Source organism: Canis lupus, chromosome 20, assembly GCF_048164855.1.
Source record: "Canis lupus baileyi chromosome 20, mCanLup2.hap1, whole genome shotgun sequence".
Lineage (NCBI taxonomy): Eukaryota > Metazoa > Chordata > Mammalia > Carnivora > Canidae > Canis > Canis lupus.
Genome location: NC_132857.1, coordinates 43419072 through 43438350, shown reverse-complemented (window position 1 = coordinate 43438350; position 19279 = coordinate 43419072). Strand labels below are relative to the sequence as shown.

Here is a 19279-nt window from a genome sequence, read left to right as displayed (position 1 = left end):
ATATTACGCCATTCATTTCTGGCCTGTAAAGGTTCTCCTGAGAAATCAGCTGACAGCCTTACGGTGTTTCCCCTGTATCTAACTTTTTACTTCTTGCTGATTTTAAAATTCTCTCTTTATCTTTAATCTTTGACATTTTAATTATTATGTGTCATGGTGTGTCCCTTCTTGGCTACCTCTTTTGGAACTCTCTTTGCTTCCTGAACTGTGATGTCAATTCCTTCCCAGGTTAGGGACATTTTCATCTATTATTTTTTCAAAGAATTTATCTGCCTTTTTCTTTCTTCTTCTTCTGGGGCCCCTATAATTTGCATATTCATTTGATCTTGTCTAAGAGTTCCTTTATCTTATCCTCATTTATTAAAAAAAATTTTTTTTTTTCCTGTTCAGCTCAGGTACTTTCCAAAACCCTGTCTTCCCGATCATTGATCTGTTCTTCTGCATCCTCCATTGTATTGTTGATTTTTTCTAGTGTTATATTTATTTCACTTACCTTATTCCTCAACTCTGATTGGTTTTTTTATGTTTCCTATCTCCTTGTTGAAAATCTCATAAATTTTTCTAGTCTTTCATCTGCTAAGCATTTTTATGATCATTACTTTAAACTTTTATCAAACATATTGCTGTGTCTCTGTTTCATTTAGTTCTTTTTCTGGAGTTTTGTTTCCGTTGGAGCATATTTCTCTGTCTCATTTTGCTTGACTTTCTGTATTTGTTTCTATGAATTAGGTGGAACAACTGATTCTTCTAAATTTGAAAGAATGGTTACATACACACACACACACACACACACACACACACACACAGTTGTCCCCTGTACACTGTGTGTGCCTAGTTGGCTAGAGTTGTATCTGGGGTGGGCTGGGTTTCCTGGGATACTTTGTACTAGTGCTGACCTGATATGATGACCCAAGTTGAAGTAGGCATACATTAGTGGTCTCAGGGCTCCTTGTGTAGAGGGTACCTTGGCAGGAAAGCTAAAGTTGAAATGCATGCTCTCCAATGTGTCCTGGGACTCTGTGCAGAGGGTGTCTTGGTAGGACAGCTAAAGCTGATGTGGTTGTGGGCTAGTGCAGTCCTGGGTTTTCTGCACAAAGGACACTCTGGCAGGTTAGCTGAAGTTGAAGTGGGTGGAAACCAGGGTATCCCAGGGCTTGCAGGATGGGGGTGGGGGTGGGGTGTCCTGGTGTGACAGCTGGAGCTGAGGCAGAGTATAGGTGAGGGTGTCCTTTGTGCTACAGGCAGGGACACCCTGGCTGGATAGCTATAGTAGAAGTGTGTATGGGCTGGGGCATTACCCAAGTCTCTCCATGTAGATTGTACCCTGGGTGGACAGTTGAAGCTGAAGTGGATGCAAGCCAAGATGTCCTCAGATGCACAGCACAAGAAGTTCCCTGGTAGGGTGACTGGAGCTAAGACTGGTGGAGGCTGGAATGTCCTGGTGTGCTCATGCAAGGGGTGCCCTGGCAAGGTGGCTGGAACTTTGGGGGGTGGGGACAGTGGTGTCCTGCAGCATTCCATGTAGAGGGTATCCTTGGCAGGTAGGTAAAACTGATATGGGCATGGGACACTCTATGGAGGTGTTGCCTTGGATGGACAGATGGAGCCTAAGCAGTTGCGAACCAGGAGGTCCTGGAGCACTCTGTACCAGAAATGCCTTAGCAAGCTGTCTAGAGCCAAAGTGGCATGGACCTGGGGTGCTTTGGGCCTGTATCACCTTGGCAGTACAGCTGGAATTGTAACCAATTGCTGACCAGAAGTGTGTGCTGTTCTGGGTCTGTTGGTGGAATGGCTGGAGCTGGTATGGGCTAGGGACCCATGGCTCAATGAGGAAATAGGCTTCCTAGGCTGCCCAGACCCTGTTCCTGTTTGCACTGTCAAGGTGGATACTGAATGTAAATTGTAAGGCTTTTTAGCCCCTTCAACCTGGAGAGAGTTCCTGCAGCTCCCCTGCTATTTGATGGAGTTCTATGACTGGATATTTTACAAATTAGCTTTTCTTTCAAACCTGACAGTTCTTCTATGTCCTGGGCATCTGGAACTGGTGTGGGCCAGGTTACCCAGTGGTCACTGATGTGGTAACCTGGCTATTGTGCCTGGACCCTACTGCCATCTATACCATCTGGAGGATGTGTGTAAATGTGAGGATTGCCAGTCTCTCATATTTGCCCCAAGGTAGAAGAATCTGCTCTATGTCCCTCAGTATTATCCCTTCACACTGTGGATTGCACAATTGGAGGTGAGGTTTCCTTTGTTACCATGTCTTCATTCCCTCTTGCCTTTCTCTATGTGGTCTGTCTTTTGTTTTATAGAAGTTGTTCAGACAGACCTCCGCTCTTCTTCAGGAGGAATTGTTCTGTAGTAAATAGGTGTAGAATTGGTGCATCCATGGAGAAAGTGAGTTCAGGATCTTCCTATGTTGCTGTCTTGGACTGGAACCAAATTTTGATTTTTTTTCTCTTATTTCTTTCTCCTTTTCCTTTTGTCTTACTCACCTGAGGTGATTCCACTATTAAATAAAATTGGGAATAATAGGCATATATGTGTCCTTTATGATCTTGCAGGGAAAGCTTTCAACATTTTACCTTAAGTATCATGTTTACTGAAGGATTTTGGTGAAAACTTTTATCATATGAAGGAAGTTCTATCCAATTTTTCCTATGTCAGGTGACTTTTGTTCTAAATGAATTTTGAATTTTATCAAATGCTTTTTTCCCCACTGTTGAGATGACTATACAACTTCTTTATTTTGTTATTTTTGAGAATTACATTGATTGAGCTTTTTTCACAGTGCATTTTTTAACAGCTTAATTGAGATGTAATTCGCATATTGTAAAATTCACTTATTTTGCAATTCTGTGAGTTTTGATATATTCATAGAGTTTTGGAACCATCATCAACAGTCTAATTTTAGAACATTTTCATCACTCTAAAAAGAAACTCAGTACTCATTAGCAGTTGCTCTCTGTTCTTTGCCACCCTTCTCTTCCCAACCACTATGCCAACTCTAGCCCTAGGCAACTACTCATTTACTTTATGTCTATGTAAATTTGCCTAGTCTGGACGTTTCATATAAATGTAATTACAGAGTATGTGGTTCATTGTGATTGGCTTCTGTCATTAGTGTAGTGTTTTCAGAGTTCATCCAAATTATAGCATGTATTGGTACTTCATTGCTTTTCATAGTCAAATAATACTACATTGTATGGATATACTGTATTTTTTTTTATCAGTTTATCAGTTGATGGTCATTTTGTTTGTTTCCCGTTTTAACTTTTATGAATAATACTGCTATGAAAATTGGTGTGCAATCTTTTTTGCACATGTGTGTTTTCGTTTCTTTTCAGTGTGTACCTAGAGGTAGAATTTCCAGGTCTTATGGTAATTATGTTTAACATTTTGATAAGCTGCCAGACTGTTTTTCACAGTGCTACACTTTTATACATTTCCACAAGCAGTGTTTGGGGTTCCATTTTCTCTTTTGTCAGCACTTGTTATTATCTATTGTTTTCCCTTTAGCCATCCTGATGAGTGTGAAGTGTCTTATTTGTCTTATTGTGGTTTTGATTTGCAGTTTCCTTACTATTAATGGTGTTGAACATCTTTTTGTGTGCTTATCGGCCATGAATATACCTTTTCTGAAGAAACTGTATTCAAATCTTTTGCCCATTTTTCAATTGGGTTGTCTTTTTAGTATTCAGTTGTAATTCTTCATATATTTTGGATATCAGTTTTTTTGTCAGACATAATTTGCAAATATTGTGTCCCCTTCTTTGGTTTGCCTTCACTTTCTTGATGATATTATTTGTAGTTGTAAGTTTTTAATTTTGGTGAAGTCCAATTTATCTTCTTGTTGTTGCTTTTAGTTTTGGCTTTGTATTTAAGAAACCATAGCATAACTCAAGGTCATGAAGTGGATGCTTAAAAGAAAGTCTTTTGCTTTCTTTTAAGAGTTTTTACCATTTTGATTACAACATTTTAGTCTTTGACCCATTTTGAGTTATTTTTATGTATGGGGTGAGGTAGGGGCCCAACTTCATTCTCTTATACCTGGATATCTAGTTGTTATAGTACTATTTCTTGGAAAGACTGTTCTTTTTCAATTGAATTGTTTTGGCCCCTCTGTGAAAAATCAACTAACCATAAATGTAAGAGTTCTGGACTCTCAGATCTATTCCTTTGGTCTATCTGTTTATCATCATGCTAGTACTGTACTGTCTTAAGTAACTTTGTGGTAGGTTTTACAACCAGGAAGCATGTTTTCCAAGTTTGTACATTTTCAAGAATATTTTGGGGTTGGTTGATTTTTGAAAGTTTAACTAGACTTGCATTCCTAAAATAAGCCTATTTTATTTAATTATTTTGTCTAAGCCCATTTTAAATGTCTTGATATTTTAGGCTTTTAATTTATTTCTGTCTTTAACTTGCGAATATTTTATTTACTCATGAAAGTGAGAAAATGGCTTGTATGTATATATATGTATATTTATATATTTGTATGATGTTTGTCAGATAAGTGTGTATCTCATGATCTGATGGAGGCCCTCAAATGTGGGGTGAGAATTTGGTGGGGGCTCTTGGTGTGGGCAGTGAAAGAATTCACCTGAGGTGGAATAAAGGAGATAAAAGTTTATTGAATATACCACAAGCAAGGGAGTAGTGGGCAGGACAGCAAAGGAGAGTGTCTGCAATGAGGCAGTGGGTATGGGCTGTTTTTAAAGGGGGAAGTAAGGAGGTATTGGGATGCATGGAATTTTTTTTTGGTAACTGTGCATGATTGTCAGTCCACTGTCAGTAGTCTTTGACCCATGGATATTTTGAGGTGTGTTGCCTGATGAACCTGACTGTATTCAGCCTGTCTGTTGCTCTGGGTCCATTAGCCTTGCTCAAACCTGTTTAAAAGCTCCTTCTACAATCAAGAGTAGGCTTGGCTTCATAGAAAAAGCTTGAGGGCAGCCCAGGTGGCTCAGTGGTTTAGCGCCGCCTTCAGCCCAGGGCCTGATTCTGGAGACACGGGAACGAGTCCCATGTCAGGCTCCCTGCCTGGAGCCTGCTTCTCCCTCTGCCTGTGTCTCTGCCTCTCTTTCTCTCTCTCTCTTTCATGAATAAATAAATAAATATATTAAAAAAAAAGAAAAAGCTTGAAAGGAATACATCTGTCATTTGCTAAATGGCTCAAGTTTGTTTATTGTGTTCTTCAAATCTTCTATATCCTTTTATATTTTTAATCTGCTTATAAAATCAATGACTGAAATAAATACAGTAAAACCTTCCACTATAATTATAGATTTGGCTATTCCCCTTTGTTGCTGTCAAATTTTTCTTTTATTTTTATGCATTTGCCTTATATTTTTATATACTTTAAGACTCTTTATGTTTCTGTAAATTAAACCTTTTATTTTTATGAAATACCCCTTATTTCTAATAATGCTTTTTAGCCAATATTTGTTGCCTTATGTTAATAAAACTATATGAACTCTATTTTGGTATGCATAATATGTCTTTTTTCATTCTTTTCCATTCAGTGTGTATACATCCTTTTATTATTTATTTATTTATTTATTTAATTTTATTGGAGTTCAATTTGCCAACATATAGGATAACACCCAGTGCTCATCCCATCAAGTGCCCCCCTCAGTGCCCGTCACCCAGTCACCCCCCCGCCCCCACCTCCCTTTCCACCACCACTTGTTTGTTTCCCAGAGTTAGGAGTCTCTCATGTTCTGTCTCCCTTTCTGATATTTCCCACTCATTTTTTCTCCTTTCCCCTTTATTCTTTTTCACTATTTTTTATATTCCCTAAATGAATGAGACCATATAATGTTTGTCCTTCTACGATTGACTTATTTCACTCAGCATAATACCCTCCAGTTCCATCCACATCGAAGCAAATGGTGGGAATTTGTCACTTCTAATGACTGAGTAATATTCCATTGTAAGTATACATCCTTTTAAAGTATGTATCTTTTTAAAGCAGTGTATAGATACTGATTTTTAAATCCGATATGATTTAAAAATTGACACTTTTACTCCATTTCTATTTAATGTCTCTTCTGGTCACTAATTCTCTCTCTGTCTATATCTGTATCTGCTGTTTACTTCATCCAACAAATTCCTTTTTTTAAAAAGTTTTATTTTATTTTTAAGTAATCTCTAACCTCGATGTTGGGCTTGAAATTACAACCCTGAGACCAAAAATCACATGCTCTCCTAACCAAGCCAGCTAGGTACCCCTCATTGAACAAAGTCTTAAATAAAAAAAAACCCAAAAAACGAAAATCGCCTCCTCAAAGTCCATAATTTCTCTGAGCAGCCATTTGGTTTTTATGTCCAGATAAATTTATTGATAGTATATTTCAACAATAGCTGATTCTCCTCAACACAATTCCAATATTTATTTAGGAATGTATCAGTAAATTCCATTTGAGTTTATCTTGTTCTCAATTGATTACAAAAATGCCATCTTGATCTTAAATAAAATATTGAAATTGAAAACTTTCCTTATTCAGTGTTGTGTATCAAGAGAATTGCTTAGAAAATGAGTTCTGCTAGGTTTTGCTTTCACTAAATTTCCCTAGTCAGTGATTTTAATTTTGATAATTTTAATAACATGGTATTCAAAGGTAAATATTGTTGGTTCCATTTTAACAGCCCTCAATGTTACTAAAAAATACACTTGTATGTATACAATGAATAAAACCTTTTCCTTAAATTTCTAAACTAAATCCTCTATAGTTCTCATGATTTAATAGACATGCACATTTATTATTAGTATTAGTTTCTTGATAAGACAAATGAAGCCTGAGTCTTCTTTCATTAACACAGTGTTGTGTTACAACTGAACTTTTGCAGCAGATGAACCTATATGGCTGACCTAAATGAGGTATTGTTTTTATTATAACATTATAATTTTTAGATTTTCTGTAGTATAAGTGGGAAAAGGTATTTTAAAATTATTTTATTTTGAATATTAACTGAAATATCCATGTGTTATTAATTAGATCATACTACTATTTATTAAATTCTTTATGTATCCAAATACCTATTTGAATTGTCAGTGAAGCAGACATATAATTTTAGTTCGATTGGAAGTTTTCTAAGAATTTTAATATTATTGTAGACTTATTTTATCTTCATCTTTAGTTATCTTTTCTCTTTTTTGTGACTTAAAACGTGTTTTTAAGATGGCTTTAGTTTCATTGTTTATTTTTACAAATATAGTGCCTGATTCAATCTTATTAAAATAAATCAGATAAATTGCAATATGACCTCAATTTAGCAGATTTTTTTTCTTGGTGTTCATTAAAATTTTTTACAATGTAAAAAAAGCAAAGATAATAGTAAAATGATTTTTGTATAGTTTTCTTAGCTTCTTGCCAGTGTTCCACCCTAAACTAATAGTATGAGGTAGTCCTTATCTCGTTGACTCTCAAAAGTGCTTCTGAAACCCTGTCACTTTTGGAAAGTGGACATGGCACTTTCTGCTGCTGCTACCCTTGCCAGAATCGGTTTCACTTATTACCTGCTTCTTTGAGTTTTGACTTTCTGGATTAAAGTATGGAATGGGGGTGCAGGGGGAACTGGGTAGCTTGGTCAGTTAGGCATCTGCCTTTGGCTCAGGTCATGATCCCAGGGTCCTGGAATTGAGCCCTCATGTCGGGGTGGGGGTACGGAGGGAGCCTGATGCTACCTCTGCCTCTGTTACTCCCCCTGCTTGTGCTTTCTCTCTCTCTCTCTCTCTCTCTCTCAAATAAATAAATAAATAAATAATAAAGTTTTTTTAAAAAGTCTAGAATGGGTCTATCTGATTAGTAAATTAAATTTCTGTAAGGCAGGCTGAGAAAGCAAGAATTTACTATTTCCAGTTTTTCTATTGAAAGGTGATATCTGACTCCTACTCAGATTTGTATTGCGAGGAAATTCCTAAACATAGTAGGGGTCCCAGATGTTGGGTGGCCTCAAAGAATGACGTAGATACACTAGCCTCTGTCAATTCCCAAATACATGTATCCAGCCTTGTTCTCTCCCTAGGGTTCCAGACTCTTGCATTTCCAAACATATTTGACATTTCCACTTCATAATTTACAACCATCTCAAAGTTTATCTATTTCTAAAAGATGTATTGATTTTTTCCTCCTCAATCCATTTCTTCCATAGTCTTAACTATTTCAATAATTTGCATCAATTCCATCATTCTAGATGTAAATCTTGATTTCACGTCGCTCATTTTCCACATATCATCCACTAGCAAGTTCTGTTTGCTTTACCACTGATTCATTTCCTAAATCTCTCCAGTTCTACTGCCAGAGATGATTCTTGCCTTGTCTGTTATAGCCTGGTAATAAGTTCCTTGGTTTAATGCCTTACCCTTTGTGAACCATTCTCTGTTATTTACTCAGTGTTTTGTTTTTGTTGTTGTTGAAAATCCACTAGGGTGCCCACTTACTGGCATTTATGAGGACTTTATCAGACAGATCTGAGTCTGTCATAAGTCATATTTAAATCTATAGCCTACGGAAGCAGTGGGGCCATTATGGACTGGCCGAGTCCTCTAGGGACATTTATCCCCTCTTTCTATTAATAGCTTTGGCCTCTCCTGGTGGTTTTAAAAATATGTCAGATTGTGTCACTCTCCTGCGTAAAACTCTCCACTAAGTGTTATCTAATACAGCTTTCAGTGAAGATGGGGATGGTTTCTATCTGCACAGTTCAACATGATAGTCACTAACCACATGTGGCCACTGAGCCCTTGAAATATAGCTCATACAACTAAAGAACTGAAGCTTTAATATTATTTATTTTTATTTTTTTCCAAGCCAAATTATATCCAGCTTTATTAAAGATTACTTTTCATAAACAATCATGGTATTTCAGGTGGGACATGGGCAGATAGTCATTAATAGTATTCTACAACTTTCAAACTCCCTTCTTCAATAGACTACCAAAACCAGAAAGCCACTATAAAACCCAGTGGAATCTTCATCTGATGTTCTGAACAGGGAAGGTTTAGAGTGAGGGCTGACAGTTCACGTTTAGTATATGTGTGTGTGTGTGTGTGTGTGTGTGTGTGTGTGTACATATATATACACACATATATTTTTAAAGATTTCATTTATCTTTTTTTTTTAAGATTTTTATTTATTTATTCTTGAGAGACACAGAGAGAGAGAGGCAGAGACACAGGCAGAGGGAGAAGCAGGCTCCATGCTGGAAGCCCAATGTGGGATTCGATCCTGGGACTCCGGGCTCACGCCCTGGGCCGAAGGCAGACGCTCAACCACTGAGCCACCCAGGCATCCCACATTTATATATTCTTGAGAGACACAGAGAGAGGCAGAGACATAGAGAGAGAATTAGGCACCCTGTGAGAAGCCTGATGCAGGACTCGATCCCAGGACCCTGGGATCACAACCAGAGCCAAAAGCTGATGCTCACCACTGAGCCACCCAGGCATCCCTTAGCATACTGTTCAACAGCTTTTAACAAGCAGACCTTGACTTCCAGGAAATGAAATGAAGATAGCTGAATTAGCAATCTGAAGGTCTACAAACTAAAAAAGAAGGTCTTTTGAGGGATGCCATCTCCATGGTGACACTGTAAAGTCCAGATTGCCTAACATGTACTGGGAACCATTTATTGGGGTCAGGTTCCAACAGGACTCTGGGTTTAAGGGAGTCAAGTCTATGTTGAAGGCAGAGAGGGAGAAGAAGACATAAAAAATGAATTTTAATTTTTCCACACCGCAAGGCATTTGTGCCAAAGTGGCTGATGTGTGTCAACATCAAGGAATCCCTCCTCCTGGGAACCAGAAGGAAGTTTCTCAAAACTAGAAGGGAACAGTATTTTTCCCCTTGTATCAGTCAGCTTCAGAGATATTCTATTAGTGACCTCTGCCCTTCTCCCAAAACAACAATGGAATGTTCTGTGTGCTAACAACGTAGCTTTAAAAAAAAGTAAAACAAATTTGATAAAAAATAGCATTTCAGACTGTACAGTCACCAGAAGGACACAGTTATCAAAAATGCGCACGTTTCAGTTGGCATCTCCCCACCTTCAGTTTTCTGTGCCTGCTCTTTTTGGCGTCTCTGTTTTCTGCAGGGTCATTCCCAGTCCTTGCCAACATCAGTTTTCCCCCTTTTCCCTTTGGGTGCCTTCTCTCCCTTTTTTGCCAGGGTCTTTTTAGGCTTGGGCTCTGGCTTTGGAGGAGCAGGTTTAGCAGATAATTTTGCAGATCTTCTCTGTGGCTCATTCCTCACCTTGGCTTTATCTTCTTTAGCATGCACTTCAGCCTTTCTCTTGGGTGTAGTGGAGAAGGTGGCAGTACTGAGGCACTGGAGGGGAGGATGCAGCAATGCACAGATACAGTGGTATGGGCTTTGGCTACCTGGAGGTCATTCTTGCCTCTTCTTCACACCATGCCTGAAGTTTTCATTTTTAACTTAAATAGCTATTTCTGGCTAATAGTGTTTTGGATGGCAGAGCTGTATTGGTTTCCCTTCATTCTTTTTTTTTTTTTTAATTTTTTTATTTATTTATGATAGGCACACAGTGAGAGAGAGAGAGAGAGGCAGAGACACAGGCAGAAGGAGAAGCAGGCTCCATGCACCGGGAGCCCGACGTGGGATTCGATCCCGGGTCTCCAGGATCGTGCCCTGGGCCAAAGGCAGGCGCCAAACCGCTGTGCCACCCAGGGATCCCGGTTTCCCTTCATTCTTAAAATAGAATATAAAGCTCTTATCTAGGCCTTCTATGATTTTACTCTTGCTTATCTCAGTAGCTGCATCTCATACTATTCTCTACTTTGGTTCAGCCACATTGGCCTCCTTTCTGTTTCTAAAAATCACTCAGCCCTTTCTCAACTTGGAGCCCTTCCCCTGATGCTATCTGCCTGGAATGCTCTTCTCTCAATTCTGAACTTGGCTCTCTTTCGCACCCTTCAGACTACGGACTAAGCATCACCTAGGGAAATCATTACCTGGTCAGCCTGCCTAAATTGGTCATTACTGTCTTAAGTTCCTTCATAATATTTGCACTATATTGTAAATAATCATCTTATTTAGTTTTAGTCTTCCTCTTCAATGTAAGCTCTGTGAGAGTGTGGTCCTTCTCTAGATCCTGAGATGTAATATCTATTTGTTATTAACAAATACTTAACTGAATTCTTGAGATTCTTAGACATTGGTTACAGAGGTTGATTACTTTTTTGGCAGTGGGGGGTAAAATTTTGTAAGTCTGCGAGTAATTGGAGGAAAAAGTAGTTTTTTTTAAAAAAGATTTTATTTATTCATTCACGAGAGACAGAAACGGAGACATAGGCAAAGGAAGAAGCAGGCTCCCTGCAGGGAATCTGATGTGGGACTCTGTCCCAGGACCCCAGGATCATGACCTGAGCCAAAGGCAGATGCTCAACCACTGAGCCACGCAGGTGCCCCAAAAGCATATTTGTTTTAAAGATGAAATGAGATTATATATAAACAGATTAAAAGGTGCAATCTAAATGCAAAGTATTATTTATTATTTTTAAAGATTTTATTTTTGGGGATCCCTGGGTGGCTCAGCGGTTTAGTGCCTGCCTTTGGCCCAGGGCGTGATCCTGGAGTCCAGGGGATCGAGTCCTACATCGGGCTCCCTGCGTGGAGCCTGCTTCTCCCTCTGCCTGTGTCTCTGCTGCTCTTTCTCTCTGCGTCTCTCATGAATGAATAAAGTAAAATCTTTAAAAAAAAAATTAAAATGACATTTGAGGAAACCCTGTGGTGAGGAAGGTGCCAATCAGGGACGGTTTATACTGTGTATTCATTTGATTTAAAAAAATTATTTTAATATTTAAAAATGAGTCTCATTTAATATTGAGTTAATCCAATTATAAATTTGAGGTTAATATCTCTGTAATTTTTACAATATCTTTGTGATTTTTAAAATGCAATTTTACCTCATTCTTAGAAAATTTGGTGTGATATGAAAATGTATTATCTACAAAAGGATTAACTACAAAAGAATTCCTGTTATAGCAAATCATTCCTTATTTAAAAAATTATTTAGTTTTTAAAAACCTGGTTGATTTATAAATTTTCAGTAAAACATTTGTTACTTAAAACAGGGTTGTGGTTATGTTATGGTTCAATTTGAAATACAAATGAAATAAAGGATTCTCAGTTCCTACATTGTGCATTAAGCAATTGCTTTTGGACTCAGTGCTTTGAATATTCTTAATAGCTCATTTTGGATTGTGATTTAACCAATTTATATCTTTGTAGATAGTATATCAAGGCTACTGGTAAATACTTAAAATTATTTTTTATGTTTTATTCTCTAATACACTTAGTAATAACTTTTTCTACCACCCCTCCCTTTTTGTGATTTCTTTTTTAGGATCATGATGCCTAAAGCTCATAAGATAAAAAAGTCTCTTACACCTCAGATTTCTTGTTTGACAAATGAATCTTATAAACAGTTGGATTTTTTGCCTGACAAACTAAGAGCAAAGCTACTTCCTTTCCAGAAAGATGGCATTGCTTTTGCCCTCAGAAGAGATGGCAGGTAAAGTGCTTTTTTCAGGATATGCTAAAAATATTTAATTCTTGTGTGTGGTGTGTGTGTGTGTGTGTGTGTGTGTATGGAAGGTTGTATTCTATTGACTTACGTATTTCATAATTGTCATTGAAAAGTATGCTCTTGAGTCTCAAAAACTTACTTTATAGGTGACGTACTGATTACAAAAAGACAATGACCAAATGTTAATTTAGTATAGCCAATAGTGGAGAAGCTATAGGCATGATGTGCTGCATAGGAGTTATACAACATTCCTAAGTGATGTTCTTCCGGGAATCATCTTGTCCTAATGGTCATGGGGGAACAGTCAAACCAGTTCAGAATGTGGGCTATATTTCTAGGACAATTGACCTGAATTCTTTAAATGATACAGTGTCATGAAAAACCAAGGGAAGTGATGTGAATGTCCTAAATTGAGAGAGACCTGAAAGTTAGGGGATATATATATATATATATATATATATATATATATATATATATATATATATATGTATATATATACACACACACATATATATCATATATATCACTTTCAGATGTGAAAGTAATGCATAAATCTTGATTAGATCCTGAATAACTAAAAGAAAAGCTTTAGGGGACATATTAAGATAACTAGGAAAACATCATTTGCACTCTATTAAGAGAGTGATGTTATTGAATTAAAGTCAGTTATCATGGGTGACGTGATGTTGTAGTTGAATGTTCTTCTTCTTGGAAAATGCATGATAAAGAATTTAGGATGAAGAATCGTGATGGCAGCTTACTTTCTATATTTTCCCAAAAGGAAAGGACCTTTCTAAGTATATAAAGGACCTGTATATGTTTAGAGAAACTTTGAATGAATCAGCCATAATGTTAACACTGAATCTGGTGAGTGGTATAAGAGTGTTCACTGTAGTATTCTTTTTGGCTTTTCCGTCAGTTTGATAATTAAAAAAAAAAAAGAAGAAAGGAATCAATCTTATTTTCATTCCTTTTTAGGTCATCTGTTTTTTCTAATTGTATCTGATCTTTTTCTGTAGATGGTTTTAAGGTTTCTTTTGGCCTTTGGAGTTCTGCAGTGTCACAGTAATTTATTCAATCTGGTTTTCCTTTTGTTTATTCTCCTTGAGATTATTGTACATTTTTAATCTGGGATTTGTGTCATGTTGATTCTGGAAAATTCTCAGCTATTATCTATTTTTAAAAATTCTTTTATTTTTAAAAATTTTATTTATTTGAGAGAGAGAGAGAGAGATAGCAGGGAGAGGGAACATGAGCTGGGGTGGTGGGGAGTGAAGCAGAGAGGAAGAAGCAGGCTCCATGCTCAGCAAGGAGCCCAACGCAGGGCTCCACCCCAGGATCATGACCTGAGCAGAAGGCAGACATCATTCAACTGACTGAGCCACCCAGGCACTCTTATCTCTTTAAATGGTAATTCTCACTTATTCTGTTTATTTTCTTCTTCTGCAGTTGACACTGCAGGTAGACTTAAGTTTCACCTTCTCTATCCTATGCTCCCATTAATGCTCTTATATTTTCTGTGTTTATCTGTGCTCCATTATGGCTACTTTTAAAGATCTCTTTTTAAAAATAAGAGAACATAATTATTATGTTTAACTTACCTGTTAAATGTTTTAAGAATTTTTTGAAATGTATAAAGTACATGGAAAAAAGTATGAAGATTATAAGTATACAACTTGAAGAATTTTTACAGTATCACTAACACCAAGATTAAGAAATAGTACATTACCCACATCTTAGAAATGTTTCTCTTGCTCCTTCCCAATCACCACTGGCTCCTTCCTCTCCAAAGGTAACCACTTATCCTGACTTCTCAAACCACAGATTACTTTTATATATATTTGACTATATCATTGTAATCATCCATATACATATTCTTTTGTGTCTGACGTCTTTCACTCAACATCATTAGGATATTGTTCCTTATTGTTACATGTGGTTGTAGTTGGTTCATTCTCATATAAAATTCCACTGTATAAATATATAATAACTTTTTTTTTATTCACTCACTGTTGATGAGTATTTGAATTGTTACTAGTTTGGGGCTTTTACAAATAATGATATGAGCCTTTTTATACAAATCTTTTGGTAAATCCATACATACACATATATTTCTGTCATGTGTATACCAAGAAGTAGAGTTGTTGAGTCATAAGAAATGTATATATTATAAGTAAATAACCTCCAATATTAATTTTCCAGGGCTGTCATAATGAAATTCCACAACTGGATGACTTAATCAACAGAAATTTATTGTTTCACATTTCTTGAATCTAGAAGTCCAAAATCAAGGTGTTAAAAGAGTTGATTCCTTCTTAGGGTTGCAAAGGAAGGATCTACTTGAGGATCTCTTTCCTTGGTTTGGAGAATGCTGTCTTCTTCCAATGTCTTTTCACATCATCATCTATTCATCTCCTTTCCCTTTCTTTAAGGACACCACCAGTCATGATGGATTAAGGCCCACACTAAATGTCATTTCCTCCCTCTGGCTATTTCTAAGATTTTCTCCTTGTTCAGTTATCCAAAAGTTTTGCTGTGTATGATGTACCTCAGTTTGCATTTAAAGTTTTTCATCTGTGGGTTGATGTCATTTATTAGTTCTAGGAAGATTCTCAGTCTCTTCAAATCTCTTCAGATATTATTTTTGATTATTTATTTTTTTCAAAGCCATTTGAGATTAGGTTGCATATGTCTTAATCCTTTCACCTATATTATTTAAGAATAGTTCATATTTTAAGAACAAAAATATTCTCTAACATAGCTATAGTATAGTCATCAAATTCATGAGATTTAGTCTTTAATCTCCATGTATGTTATTATTGTCAATCCTTTATAGTATGTTTTTCTTTTAGTACTAGATCCAGTGTAGGATCACTTACTGCATTTAGTGATACCTCTTTCTTTAATGTTAAATAGTTTCTCAGACTTACATGACACTGGCGTTTTTATTTTGTCTTTTTCTCTTTTTCTCTGTCTCTACCTATCCATCTATCCATCCATTCATCCATTCTCAGGATAAACTCATGGATTCCTTTTATATCCAGTGGGTTATAATCCCTTACTGTTTTGGAACTTGTTACAAATGGAATCATACAGGGTATGTGTCTGTGTCTGATTTCTTTTGTTCATCGTGTTTTTGAGATTCACATATGTTGTTTTGATCTCTGAATATAAGACAGTTATTTTGTTCATTCACTTGCTGGTGGACATTTGGGTTGATTCCAGTTTGGGAGTCTTATGAGTAAAGATGGTATTAATGTTCACGGACAAGACCTCTTATGGACATGTTTTCTATTCTACTGGTTTGTTTTTTGTTTTTGTTTTAATATTTTACCTGTTTGTGAGAGAGAAAGAGAGAGCATGCGTGGGGGGTGGGGAGGGGCAGAGGGAGAGGGAGAAGCAGAGAAGCAGACTCCCTGCTGATAAAGGAGCCTGATGCTGGGCTGGATCCCAGGACCCTGAGATCATGACCTGAGCCAAAGGCAACACTTAAGCAACTGAGCCCCACAGACGTCCCTCTGTTGCTATTTTTTAGGGTAGATGTCTATTTTACTTTGTCAAAAAACTACTGAACCTTTTTTCATTTCATCAACAGGATGAGAATTCTAGATGGTGCACATCTTTGCATTTGTATTTTCAGCCTTTTTCATTTTAGCCATTCAAAATGAGTGGATCTTCAAGTGGTAGCTGTTTCTTTGTGAGTTTTTTAGATTTATTTATTTTTAGACAGAGAGAGAGGGAGAGAGAGAGAGAGTGGGATGCAGAGGGAGAGGGAGAGAAACTCAAGGAGACTCCATGCTGAGGGCAGAGCCCAATGTGGGGTTTGATTTCATGACCCTGAGATAATGCGTGAGCTGGAATCAAGAATTGGAGGCTTAACTGACTAAGCCACTGAAGCGCCCTGGTAGCTCACTGTTTTTTAATTTGCATTTTTCATAAAGACTAATAATGTTGGCATCTTTCAATATATCTTAGTGTTTTACATATGTTTTAATTGTTGTCTCCTTATTACTGATTTGAAGTTCTTTTATTCTGCATAGAAGACCTTTGTCAGATTAAGTATTATAATAGTTTCTCCTAGTCTGTAGTTTGCCTTTTAATTCTTTTTATAGTATTCTTTGATGAACAGAAATTTTTAATACTCTGCTTTTTCTTCATATGGAATAAATTTTTGCCTTTTGATAAACAGAAATTTTTAATATTCATAAAATTAATTTATCAAGTTTTTATGTAGTTAATGCTTTTTATGTTGTCATGAAGAAGTCTTTTCCTACCCCAAGATCACAATGTCCCTGTGTTTTGTATTGGAAGCTTCCTAATTTTAGCTTTTATATTTTGATATATGATTCATCTCTAATTTTTATGTATGGGACAAGATAATAGTTCTAGATTTAGTTTTCTTTCATATTGATATCCAGTTATTCTGGCATCATTTCTAGAAGTCTCTTCTCTCCCAAAAATTACCTTGGCATCCTTTGGAAAAAGCACTTGGCCATATATATATATAAATCTATTTTTAGTTCCCCCCTTCCCCCCCCGCCCCCCCCCCCCCCCCCCTGCCATGTTTGTCTTTTTTTTTTTCTTTTTCTTTTGTCACCCTGTTTCCATTTTTACTTAGGTTGTAGCTTTCTTAGGCTCAAGTTTCGTTAAGGAGTCTCATTTCCACTCTATGCTTTGTATAGATCTAAGACCCTATTACCATTGCTCTGCTTGGCTGTTAATAAGGTTCCCCATTGATGGTGTGTGTTTGCAGACACCTTCATTGTGGCCTGTAGATTTATCACTCAGGTTTTGATTTTCTCTTTTGTTTCTGGCCATTGTAAATGGTTTTACTTTTCATCAGGCCAGCTCTGCATTTTAAAAGATGGTATTTTATTTAAATTAGCATTTCTAGGTGTTTGCAGAGGAAAGGAACTGAGACTTTCTAAACCACCTTAACACAGGGAGCTGAAATCTTACTGTTAAGACTTTATTCATTAATGATTATAATTGCTATCATTGTAAAATATCCTTATTATAGAATTACTTAATTCTTTCCTAATATGTTCCAAATTTAATCTTGTTTAATTAATTTCCTGACAGTTTCTTTCTGACCAAATTTTCCTTGCATGTCTTTAACCATCTTTCTATTGTCACCATTTTTGAGACACTTCTTTTAGATGGGTTTTAAATTTCAGAGTTGTATTTCACTTTGTGATTTAGTTTGTATTTTCTTTAAAGTAGTATTAAGCTCCCTTTGATTCATTGACATTAAAGCTATATTTGGTCTTAATTCTGCCAGCATAGCATTTGTTATGGTTTTTATTCCTAAAAATGTTACTATATAATCACTACATGATTCATTAAATACATTACTATAGTAGCATCAAAATTTTCTTCATTTTTAGTGTATACTTTCAGTAATTTGAAAGGTTTGGAACTTGAATCCATTGATAATCTTTTAACTATAGCTTTGCATAATATAGTTGATTATCTTTTATTAGGCAATGTCTTCTTATTGCCAGTCATGTACAGTGGCATTTGATGTATTACGTCTTCTTTCCTTTCTGTTCCTCTTTCTTAGCACATCATATTAATTGGTTAAATTATTTTTCTTGATATTTACCTATACAATTTGTTTGTATGAAATACTTATATATTTTTTGCCAACTTTAAATTATCTTTGCCTTGTTCTTCTCTTTGCCTCTTGTTAGGTATGTAATTTCTGTGTAGTCATTGTCTGTAACTATTATATTCTTTTCTGTACCCAAATTATTTAAACAGCTAAATAGTTTCATTGCTTCCCTCTGGTCCATTTTGTGTTATAAAGGTGATTGCTCATTTAAGTTTATTTTATTTTTATTTTTATTTTTATTTTTTTATTTTTTGTTTTTTATTTTTTAATTTTTTAATTTTTTAATTTTTATTTTTTAATTTTTTAATTTTTTAAAATATTTATTTATTCATGATTGACAGAGAGGGAGGGAGGGAGAGAGAGAGAGAGAGAGAGAGAGAGAGAGAGAGGCAGAGACACAGGCAGAGGGAGAAGCAGGCTCCATGCACCGGAGCCCGACCTGGGATTCGATCCCGGGTCTCCAGGATCGTGTCCTGGGCCAAAGGCAGGCACTAAACCGCTGCGCCACCCAGGGATCCCTATTTTTATTTTTTTAGATTTATTTATTTGAGAGCACACAGTGGGGAGGGGCTGAGGGAGAGTCTTAAGGAGATTTGGTGCTGAGAGCAGAGCCAGACATGGGGCTCTATCCCAGGACCCTGAGGTCATACCAGAGTGAAATCAAGAGCTGGGTACTTAACCCACTGCACCACCCAGGCACCTCTGCTTCTTTAAGTCTTAATTTGTGGCAAACTGTTGGACTGTGATTTTCATTTGCTTCATAGGTACTTTTTTTTTCCTGTGTATTTTTCCATTTGATTGCCCCTTTTTTTTTATATTTGAGAATTGATTTTTTTTTTAGTTACTATTTATTCATTGAAGAACATTTTTTCCTGAGCCTGCTATTTGCAAAAGATCACCTGAAAGAGGGCCAGAATAATGTTCTAGACTAACATCTATTCTATGACATTATTTTTACATGTATTTATTTCTTTTCATTATATTTCCTGAGCCAAAAGAAATCAACATAGCCGAGTAGCTAATGGTGCAAATATGTCACTCCTGCCCTTATTCTGCGTCTCCCCATCGGAGATTTTTCATTGAAGGCCTTGCTTTCTCTACTTCTCCCTGTTG

The 19279-nt window shown here is 36.5% G+C and overlaps 1 protein-coding gene across 4 annotated transcripts in view; it reads left to right on the top strand.

The window, feature by feature from the left end:
* The window catches only part of ZRANB3 (zinc finger RANBP2-type containing 3), a 299997-nt gene that overhangs the window by 15683 nt on the left and 265035 nt on the right, over positions 1–19279 (top strand). For all 4 annotated transcript variants that reach the window (XM_072789025.1, XM_072789026.1, XM_072789023.1 and 1 more), the window contains exon 2: positions 12370–12537. In XM_072789025.1, coding sequence (XP_072645126.1) covers positions 12374–12537 — 164 coding nt within the window. In that variant the 5' untranslated portion in view covers positions 12370–12373. The remainder of the gene's footprint in view (positions 1–12369; positions 12538–19279) is intronic.